This window comes from Bactrocera oleae, chromosome 4, assembly GCF_042242935.1.
Source record: "Bactrocera oleae isolate idBacOlea1 chromosome 4, idBacOlea1, whole genome shotgun sequence".
Taxonomy (NCBI): Eukaryota; Metazoa; Arthropoda; class Insecta; order Diptera; family Tephritidae; genus Bactrocera; species Bactrocera oleae.
The window spans coordinates 38470437-38482478 of record NC_091538.1 but is presented as its reverse complement, the minus strand read 5'-3'; the positions used below and the strand labels follow the sequence as shown (position 1 = coordinate 38482478).

At 37.9% G+C, this 12042-nt stretch overlaps 1 protein-coding gene across 1 annotated transcript; it reads left to right on the top strand.

Moving 5' to 3' along the window:
* Positions 1-2630: 2630 nt before the first annotated feature.
* On the top strand, positions 2631-7679 carry Achl (La ribonucleoprotein translational regulator Achilles). The gene has a single exon (XM_014236210.3). It carries the CDS (start codon positions 3879-3881, stop codon positions 6906-6908), a length of 3030 nt encoding a protein of 1009 aa, XP_014091685.1. The 5' UTR covers positions 2631-3878; the 3' UTR covers positions 6909-7679.
* Positions 7680-12042: the final 4363 nt, after the last annotated feature.

The following is a 12042-nucleotide window of genomic DNA, read 5'->3' as shown; positions in this document are numbered from 1 at the left end:
GCATCTTAGAAGTCCCGTAACCACAGTGCTTTTCATTCTTAAATAATTAGCTTTACACAATGAAGACATTGCAGAATGGACTTATAAATATGAGTATATGAAACAGTAATACCATTTAAATAATAACTCGTAAGTAGTGACTTATTAAAAATCAGTAGAAAACATGTTGTATTTGAACAATCTTTAATTTTTTGTAGTAACGAATAAACTATTACTCATTACATGTGTACATGTATCTGTAGAATAAATAATTTTCAAGACTTAAATTGAATTTAAAATTAATAGAATTCTCCTGCTAGGTGAAAGATCCCCAAACTCTGTCAAATAATATGACTGCCCCGTGCTAAAAGATATGTATGTGGGCCATAAGTCAATTTGCTTATAGAGATTAAATAATATAAGGGTGTCAAATATCTCCCTTTTTTGCTCTTCATTCAATGCTTTATAAAAAGTGTTACAGTGTTCGGATTTAGTTAAAATATGCGCCGTTTTGTTCGATGATCTGTTTCCATCTATACGGCAACTTCATAATACCTTCCTCGTAGAAGCCCCCCTCCTTATTTGCGAAGAATTCGGACAGCCACTTTTCACAAGCCTCTTTTGAGTTCAACTTCACACCACCAAGGGCATTCGCCATGGACAGGAACAGGTGGTAATCACTTGGCGCTACGTCCGGGCTATATGGTGGATGCGATAAAACCTCCCATCCGAGCTCCCGTAGCTTCTGACGAGTCATCAACGAAGTGTGTGGTCTGGCGTTGTCCTGGTGGAACACTACACCCTTCCTGTTGGCCAATTCTGGTCGATCGCCTGCTTCAAGCGGTCCAGTTGTTCGCAGTAGATGGTAGAATTAAGCGTCTGGCCATATGGGAGCAGCTCATAGTGGATGATTCCCTTCCAATCCCACCAAACACACAGCAAAACCTTCCTGGCCGTCAATCCCGGCTTGGCCACTGTTTGGGACGATTCACCGGCCTTCGACCACGACCGTTTTCGCTTGATATTGTCGTATGTGATCCATTTTTCGTCGCCAGTCACCATCCGCTTCAATAATGGGACGAGTTCGTTCCGTTTCAGCAGCATATCGCAGGCGTTGATTCGGTCCAGAAGGTTTTTTTGCGTCAAATTATGCGGCACCCAAACATCAAACTTTTTTTTGTATCCAGCCTTCTGCAGATGGTTCAAAATGGTTTGGTGACTAACTCCCATCTCCTGGGCGATGTCACGAGATGCCATATGCCGGTCTAACTCGATGTATTCCATGATTTGATCGGTATTTGTCGTCACAGGTCTTCCGCCGGCTGGCTTATCCATGGTGTCGTTTTCACCGGCTCTGAATCGTTGAAACCATTCCTCCGCGGTTCGAAGTGATAGAGTACCATCCCCCAAAACACCATTAATCTCACGGAACGTTTCTCTAGCGGATTTGCCTTTAACGAAGGAAAACTTTAAAATAGCGCGAATTTCGGCGTTAGTGAACTCCATGTTTACACGTCTATAACTGTTGAACGCAATATCCAAACTAATCATGCATAGCGTTGTTTTGTAGGTTATGTCAAGACCTTTCAAATTATGTATAGTGTTGCCAGATACGAGCTCTGTAGCGCTTTGTACATAGCCGCGAAATTCAAAAGACAAAAAAGCGGAAGGGAGATATTTGACGACCTTATATATTAACATCATTCCTTCCTATTTCGCGTCATGGTGTCCGGCATGAAGCACCCAACGCTCTAATTCTGGTAATTACACTCAAAATCAAAATTGACTCGGACTGGATCGCAAACCCAATTGATTAATAATTTTTCGTTGGATTGGAACAACCGTTTTTGTGTTTGTGTGAAGTTTGATCTCCATAAGTCAATTAGTGTATGTGTGGCAGCAGTACGAACTTAATAAAAATATCAGAATGCATCACACCTTTCAAAATTTCTTACGTCTCCACTTATGTACATACACATTTGTACAGGTATATGGTAAGAAGATGAAAGACTTTTGCGTGAATCGTATCGAAAAATAACGCAATTACACATAAAAAAAGAGCATTAAAGAGCGCATGCACGTGCTTCAAAACGTCGAAGCAGTGGTTATTGCGAAAATATCGCGACGTTAGCGATCAACGTTCGTGCTTTTGCACCGTCTCACTCCTGAATCGGAAGTACCGAGCGATCACCTTGTGGCGAGAACGTATTGGTACATTGAATCTCACGAATTAAGTGAGCAGGTTATTTAAAAAATAAAAAAGGCAACAAAAACGGTTTATAAATGACAAATGAAAAAGCAAAAACATTTCTCATTTCAATGATTTGCCATATTCGCCTTTTCATGAATAACAAGTTTGATGTTACGATGTGTATGTCGCTCTTTGTAACGCACTACATAACTGTTACACACGATATAAACACACACACGCCTACCGTACATTAAGTGTGAGCGCAACAAGCTCGGGCTAATCCCCCAACATCCCCATCCAAAACGCAGCAGCTGCAGTGGCGACTGCAGGCAACGAGGAAGGCCGACAACTCGATCGACTGCGTACTGTGCAAGTACGCTGCGCTCGGGCTAACCATAATAAGCGCCTATGCTTCCCGCAGTGACGACGCACAACGCGCCACTTTGTTGCGTAGCAGCACCGACATTCGCAAGCAGAGGGTATTTAACCGACCCCAAATCAATTTGCAATTTCAGTCTAAAATCGCATTGCATCGTTGCATGAACTTGCCGAACAAAACGGAATATTTAGTCCGCGCTCACAACAAACGAACAAGCTAAAACATTTGAACTTGAATTTCCAAGCAAACAAGCAAAAAACCAAAAAAAAAAAAAAATAAAGATTCTCGCAACTACTTAAATATACACACGTTAGTGCACGTACTTGTGAAACAACCGTAATTGTACAACGGTCTGCGGAAACCTGGCGTTTGTGCAGCTGTGTGTGAGTGCATACATTTGATTTTGATTTAAATTAAGCTGTGATTAAAACACCGTCAATCAAGTAATAACACGCGACTCGGATTTTCGAAGACGAACCGGCCGAGCAAGTCAAAACAACAACAGCAAGGGATCTCAACCACAAACAATAAATAAAATAAAAGTAAACAAACGAAACTGAAAACTTACTACTTATTCGCGCTGGTGTGTCATATTATTAAGTGAAGTGAATTGCACTTGATGCTCGTACCGTAATCGCTAATCGATTATCTAATAAAGCAAGTGGGTGAACGCCAATGTATGACCTAGAAAAGTTACGGTCGTGTTGAGAGCAGTTGAGGCAAAGTGGGTGATACGTAGACGGCTCGAAAAGAAATGAGCAAACAACTTTTCAGTCCAGACACGTTCATTTAGTCAAGCCGAGGCTGTGTTTACATCACACACTTAAAACTATACAAAAGCCCAAAGGCCCGTTATACGGCGAATTAGTGTATAAAAGAGTTAAACGTTAGCAGGTTACCAATTTCACAAACATTTAATTTAACCATACCTGAGCGTTGTTGCAATTGCATTGTTTTTAACATAATCGACATCCTTCGGCTTACAAAGCAAAAATTACCGCATAGCAACTAGGTGAATTGAATTATTTGTGCAAAGAAGAAAGGGAAAACAAGTGCCAAAGAACGAAAAAGTAAGAGTGTTGCGAACAATATGAACTTAGGAGCATTCAGCAGATAAGCTAAACAAGACAAATTATAACGCTTTGGTGGAGTGCGGGGCTTCATATGCAAATATAGAATCAGTGTTCTAAAAAGTCGGGAGCAAATAACCAGCCAGCCACCAATAGTGTTTTACTAAGAAATATTGAGTAAGGTCAATATCGAGAGCAGCCAACGGAATTCTACATAAATTAATAGTGCTTCCGCTGGTAGCTAAAAATAAAGAAAAAGATGAGTGAAACTCCAGACAACCAATTGGGGAACAGTGAATCTTCTGCCGCTCATGCTGAGAGATCAGAAAAGTTTACCGATTTCGAACAAGAATTATGTCAGGTTAATGCAGGTCACGCTAATGGTGGCCATACTTTTGTGGTAACAACAGTTATAACTGAAACGATTACCGAAACAGAGAATCAAGCCTGTATCTTAAGCAAAACTGATGATGAACACTTTAATGAAAAGAACTCTTTAACTATGCCCAAAGAATTAAATGTCAATAATCCAAGTCCAACCACTTCGACGAGCCCACAGTTGTTGCACCATTCAGATTTATCTAAGGCGGTTGTGCCCATTTCTTCGTCATTACCATCAAAATTACTAAGATTTCATGCTAAACGTTCGGCTGAGGCCTTGTTGCAACAAGTTGGGCAATCACAGTCATTGGACTCGCAGTTCGGTAGCGACGAAGGTGCTGTAGGTGGTAGTGAATATGAGACGAATCAGAGCCCAGATGTCTTTGATATACCAATTCCATTGGGTGGTTCACATGCACCACTGACGGCTAGGAGCAGATCGGTTGAGTGCTATGAGGACAAGTTAATTGATGTTGGTATGGGTTCCTCTATAGAGGATTCTGAAGAGTCGGAAGAGGACGATGAATTAAAGCCGCTCGCTGTCGATAATCACGTATTGCATGATGTCATCTTGAGCTCGTCTCCTGTAGAGTGTGATAACTCACAGTTTCAAACTGATCCTAGTTTGATTACACCTGCCGCAGCTGTTCTAAGCGAAGCGAATTTAGAAAAGTTTCATAAACATAATGGTTCACATCAAAACCATCACAACGATTATTACCGACAAATGGATAATATATATCTACATCCGAACTTTAAATTGGAGCCCGATGCTACAAACCAAGATATTCCAGAAGCCTCACCACCGCCCGCTGTAGCTCCGGCCAATTCACCGACCGAACCCAAACGTGTACACCGCTCCTTTTTGACTATGAAGAAGCCTTCAATATCGGAACCTGCAGAAACTGAAGAGCACATAATCAAAGCTGTAGATTACAACTCTACGTCATCCCCCACGGAAAATAATCAAAAAACAGAGTTGAAGACAGATCATTCACTTACCAATGAAATCGATACATTAGATCTATCAATGATACCAAGTGAAGAATTAGCTGCTGAAATTACCGAAGCAGTAGAATTTTACTTCTCAAATGATAGCATACTTAAAGATGCGTTTTTACTAAAGCACGTTCGACGTAACAAAGAGGGTTTTGTTAGTCTCAAGTTGGTTTCCAGTTTTAAACGTGTTCGCCAATTAACCAAGGAGTGGAAAGTTGTTGGCGACGCTTTGCGACGCAAATCACAAAAGATCGAACTGAACGATGTGGGCACAAAAGTCCGTCGTATTGAGCCTTTACCCAATTTCGATGAAACAATGCCATCACGCACTGTTGTTGCTTGCGATTTGCCACTCGATAAGCTGACTATTGAAAAAGTTTCGGAAATATTCTCCAAATGTGGCGAGATCGCATTGATACGTATTTTAAAACCAGGTATGACGATACCAGTGGATGTTAGACAGTTCATGAACAAATACCCAGAGGTGCAACAGAAGGAATGTGCCCTTGTTGAATATTTGGAGTCATCATCGGCGCGTGAAGCCAAAAATTTGCAGGGACCGTTTCAAGTTTTCGAAATGGTTGCTCCCAAGAAGAAGACGGGAAAGAAAGCTATCATACAGGTGGCGACACCGGTTGCACGAATGGTGGAGAACTATCGCTACTACAATGACGCTACCTATGAACGTACACGAGGAGGCAGTTTCAGCGGTATTGTTCCACATGATGTCACAGATTTGCGTTACAAATTTAAACGCTTCAATTCTGATATCCACCCTAAACCACTGCCAGAGCTCCACCACAACAATGTCAATGGTCAACCACATTTTCACCATACGCAGCACAATATGCATAGCTCACAGCATCGCGGTAACTTTGGCAATGAACTCTTACACCAATTTCAAGCCTATCAGCCTCGTGTGGCTGGTAATAACGAACCGACCTCACCTGGCGTCAGCGGCAACAACAATGCTGCTGCTTACTTTTACGCATATTCACCACGTCGCTATAGCAATAACTCAACCATTTCTGCCGGGTCCGCACCAGTTGTGGATGCTTCCGTAAATACATCACCAGTGACTACCAATACAGTTAACAAAAGTACTATTAGCAACTCCAACAGCAACTTGGTGCGACGCTTATCAAATTGTTCAGACAATTACTCCAGTTTTTCAGATTCACGCCGTCCATCGAACTGTTCGGAGAATATGTCCCAACGTCGAGACTCCAATTGTTCTGAAAATTGTCCATGCTCAAGGCGCATATCTGACTTTGGACTAACAGAAGTTTATCGGAAAATGTCTCAAAGCTCTACTGGAAGCGGCGGAGAGCGCCGTTTCTCCAACGGTTCCATGCAATTCGAACGTACTTTTTCCAATCCGAACGAGATGAGCAACAGCGGAAACAATAATTTCCCACGCCGTATATCTAATGATTATAACTTTGAACAACGCAAGCAGTCAGTGGACACACAAACTGACCCTACTTATGATGATCCCAATGTGGGTGGTGGTGGCGGTGGTTACAACGTTTTCCCTCGTCGCTACTCCAACAACTTCAATGCGGCCAACAAAATGGCTGCATATGACAATGCGCAGTACATCAATGGTCGGCGAATATCCACCGACTCCGGTTATGATCGGCGTTACTCGTTTGGTTCTGAATATGAAGGTTCACCACGCTCACGAACCGGCAGTTTTTTGAACAATTACAAGCATGCGATCGATTTTGATGGACCACCTAGATCACGAACTGGTAGCTTTCTTGACAACTCACCCCGTTCTCGTTCGGGATCATTCGCACAAAGGAACTCCGAGAATTTGGTTCGTACACCAATAGGACCAGATGGTAGCAAAGGCTTCGCTGGCCGCGCTAGAAAATTTGGACAGACAATCTCACCTGTTAACTGATTACCTAAAAATATAACTGATAAGCTTGTAGAAGTAGCAATGTCATATTCATCAGCCATATTTAAATTTTTTATATCCGGAAAATGTACCGAGAGTTATTTATGAGTATTTTTATCCATTAACTAATTTTTAGCTCTTCGCAGTCTTGTAAGTTTTCTGTTTCATGATCCGGCGTTTTTATAATAGGATGGAAATAGGGACTAATGAACCAAAATCATGGAAATATATTTTTGTATGTGTCTAAAATTATGCCAGAATATAATATATGTAACTACTTGTACTTACATTATTTCTTAAATAATCGCGTATACGTATGTATTTACCTAACCAATTTTTCTATATATGTATTTTTTGTTACTTATAATTACTCAAACATTTTTTCTTAGGTACCCATTATTGTTAACTATGTTTATAAATATGTTTGTGATTCCTTGGTGTTTCGAAGCAAGTGTGGACAAATCGCCAATAGAGAATAAAAATATTTTAATTTTTAGCTTTTTAGCTGAGCACAATTGTATTGTTAATACTGTGTACTGCAATCGATGAAGAAGAAGAACAACAACATAAGGTTATGTTTGCCTTGGCTATTTGTTTTGATAAGGTTTTGTTCAACTGTGACGTTAGTTTTATAAGATTATGCGTAAGAGAGCTTATATTCACCTCATCGGTATTCGTACTTTTGGTAATGAACTACTCGAGCAGTTGTTTTGTAAAAATCACTCCTGCTTTTATGCTTATATGTACATAATAAAATATTTTATAAAATCTTAAGTATTTTATTTGTTATTGAACGATTGACGGTAAGTAATTTTACTATTATCTCTTAAACATCACTTAGATAAATTAAAAGGGGCCCTAATTGATACATTTTTTGGATCCCAACAGATGCATTTATTCATTTAAAGGTTGGAGTTATAATACTGTTATAATAATCAATTAACAATCCTATTATGTAAGGCAATTGGTGTATTAAAAATATTAATACACCAATAGACATAATAATTGCTTAAGAAATATTTATATTTAAAAAAAAAATTATGAAAAGAAATATGGTGTATAGATTTCAAAAAGTATATAGTGGACAACGATTCTTGATACCAATAATGGTAAATTATACATTTGGAATGGTCGTAAATAAGGTTACCGTGTTCGAGATGAACATATTATGTACCACCCGCCTTAAGGAAAGAGAATAATCACAATTTAAGGGTAATATAACCATTTAGCTACATCGGGCCTTTCGAAAATAGAAAAACGCACTTCAAATTACTTTTGAAGTGTACCGTTAGTTAGAGATCGTATGAAAGCAGCAATTCTTTGTGCAATTTTTTTCACTCAAATATGTCGAACTTTATGCCTGAAAAGGTTTTTTTGCGGGAAATTGTTATCCGTTACTTTAATATCAAGAAACGCTCAGCCGATAGTCATTGTATTTTGGTGGAAGTTTATGATGAACATGGTTTGCACGATTTAAAAGTAGCGATTTTGGCTTGGAAGACGAAGAACGTCCTGAACTGCCAAAAAAGGATGAACTGCAGGCATTACTCAAGAAGAGCTTGAAGAATCTTTTTTTGAGTCACTCAAGCAGTAATTTTAAAATTGCACGGAAATTGGGTGTCATATATGGGGTGATAAAAAATGGATTCATTACGGCAATCCTAAGCGCAAAAAATCAAGCATACATACATATGTATGTGAAACTTTACCAACCTGCCAAATCAACAGCAAAGTCGAATGTCCATGAAGGTAATGCTCTGAATTTTGTGAGATCAGAAGCTCTTAGACTGTGTGAAACCATTAATGGAGAACGCAAAATTGAAGCGAGCGAATACCGAAAACAGCCATAGCATATAGCTGACATACAAACTGAACGATCAAGATTAAGTTCTTGTATGACAAACTTTTTTATTTGATAATATATCTTCACGAGATTTGGCATAGATTATTTTCTAAGTCAGCGCTACAAAACTGAAGAAATTTTCCAGATCAGACTATTTTATTATATAGCTGTTATACAAACTGAACGATCAAACTCAAGTTCTTGTGTGGAAACTTCTTTATTTGTGAAGGGTATTCTAGCTTCGGTGCAACCGAAGTTAACGTTTATTCCTGTTTTCATTTGATGACAGATGCTTGTTATATTGAATTTATTATTTTAATTGTATACACTATGATAAGCATTAAGATATGTGGTAGGACTGCTATCGTTCGGTATATTTAGTGTGACGCTACACAATGACGTTGCATTTGATAGACTTTGCGAACGTACCCATAAAGTTTTCACTCAAATTTTTTTTCAAATTTTATAAATATTTAAATTTTCTTTTGGCTGATAAATTAAGTATTAAGAAATAAATCAGAAAACTGCGAAGAACGGGAAAATATTCATAACTTAAATAATTTTGTGGTTTATTAATTTAAAAACACACAAATGTCAAGATTCAACGTCGTCAAATTGGTAAGAAACAATTAACTTATATATAAGTACATATGTACATTCATATCTACTTAAGTATTCACTGCAGATTGTCTACTTTGACGAAGCGGTTTTGCGTCTCCTTCATTATCATCAAATTCAATGGAAACACCTACTATCGCTAGCAACAACAATAAAACCACTAGTTTCTTAAAATATTGGCAAAGGTCATGTACACAATTGCGGTAAGTATGATTTTTAAAGGAAAATATCTAATTTTGTTGCCTGGCTTTACCAATAATGCAAGACAATTTAATTAGTAAGTATGTATGTATGTACGTGTGTATGTATGCCCCCGCTTATAATTTGGTGCTTCTTTATATTATTTAGCAAAACAAATGTAAAAGCACACATACATATGTACATACATAGGTATATACACATGTACATACATATGAAATTAGTATACATTTTTATATACATACAGGTAAGCATGCCCTCGCTATCGTTTTAGTTTCAATCACAATTTGCGAATTGCACAATTTCGGCTTTTGTTTGTTGATCAATTATGAATTTGAATTATGAATTTTGTGGCCACGCACTTAAGCGTTGGTGAGAATATTCCGTTAGTCTTTTAATATATTTTGCCTTTTATTGTAGGTTTTATTGTTCAATTCCCCTAATTTTAACATTTTTATATAATTTCAACTATGAAATAACACCCAGATACCAGGCGATATACATAGTTAATATTGTATGTGCGTATTCTATAATAATTCGCTTTATTTTTATTGGGTGTGTTGGGTTAGGAGAATGTCTAATTCGATTGCATTTACCATGATCTTAACCGTGGTCTTAACCGTGGTCTTGACAGATATAACCGCCAATTCTTGTCAATACTTATCATTCATTTCTGAAGTCAGTTAAATTGTTAAATAGCTCGATTAGAACTGCTGGTTTCGTTACACATGTCGAGGGTCCTTGTTAACAGTAATTGCTTTACTGATGCAATGTGCGACAGAAAATGTTTCAAGTCATCGTGTACTCTTAAAACCTCCTAGAACAATATAATGCTATTCTCAGTGAGAAATGGAAAGGTATTAAGAAAATCCGTTCATTGAAACCTTTTCTAAGAAAGTTAGACTGTCTTCGTAAAAGGTTGCGACGATGTGGTGGTGCTGCAAGAGATGAGATATTAATTAATTGTATCCCCTTCTCATTATCTCGAATATTGAAGTTTGTTTGCAAATATATTCGGTCGTTGTTTTCGTTAAGACCATTTCTAAGATGTCACAAAAAGATGGCACTAATTGATGAGCAGAATCCTTAAAAAAAGCTGAATCATCATTTGAATGATTACTACAATAAAGTACATTAAAATTTCTAGTTACCCTAATTCTAATCCTGGCCTATTGTACGTAGTATGCACCGGAAAGACCACAATTGTTTTTTGTGTTTATGATTTGTTCCAGCGTTCACCTAAGATTTTACCCTGTCAAAATAATTACATGTAAAATCAACAACAAAGTTAGCGGGTTTTGATATAAGTATGAGTATGCGTCATTAATAAACCGTTGTCTTCAACGCTATAAAATTGTATACCCTGAAAAAGGTATATTAAGTTCGCTCAAGAACTGGTAAAACTGCGTTGTAAGAGAGCAATCAGCTGACTCGTTTCGACGGGAAAAATCTAATTTTCGCGGATATCGACGCATACAGACGGTAGAAGCGGTGGTGAGTGTACTTCTAGATTGCGCTCTCATATGATACATCGTATCAGCTGATTCGGTCTACGATTCGGGCACTAAGTGAAGTATTAAAAGGAAACGTCGGAGACCCTCTAAAATATGTGTATACATTGTAGGCCATTGATCGTTTCCGCAACGTTGCGGATATAATTTTTATTTCTTTAATAAATTTCAAACTTTTAATCAAAATTAGTTATAATAATATACTTAAATATAAAAAGGAATGCAACAAAAAATATAATAAAATATGAAAATAAATTTTCACTTGATGCCATCTACTCCTCTCAATAGCTCTGCGTACGTCTTTCTCCAATCAGTGAATAGTTCTGAATATAAAAATGCAAATGTAAATTAACAGTACTGACTTATAAAATGTGAGTGTATTGGTGAACCCCTCAGCAGTTTCTTGTAGGGTACGTTTAGGCTAATTATGGAATGTAAACAAATTGTCAACTGACATTTAGGGCTGGCAAAATATGTCTTCTAATAATATCGATTAAACTAGAGCAGGCACCGATTATAATGAGTGGAATGTAAGTTTTCAAGGGGTTTTCAGCGAAAACTGTGTTTTCATTTGACAGATTTTGTATGGATGAAAACACAACACAACAAAACACTCTTTTGTCTATGAAAATACGAATTTTGTGTCGGTGCGAACATAGTATAAGTTGGTATGGAAGGGCTTCATGGGAGCCACTGTATGAATTAGACAATGGGAGTGTCATTTTGGGAAAAATCCTATACCTCAGTTGCGCAAATGGGTTGAGTTGGGCTACAACCATGACTTCATTCCCTATATAACAATTTAAAATTCCATATGATTATTTCACTTGACAGTATAAAAATCAAGCACCAAGCAATGAATCTATCGAAATACCGATACTGATTGGTGGGCCTCAGTGCTTATAGCTGATTTTTTATCGAAAATGTAGGTCAATCTGTGGTGTACCTTAAAGAAAGTCAGTTTTTT

Excerpts from the sequence above, each read along its gene's own strand:
- Achl (XM_014236210.3), top strand. The coding sequence starts at position 3,879 with ATGAGTGAAACTCCAGACAACCAATTGGGGAACAGTGAATCTTCTGCC.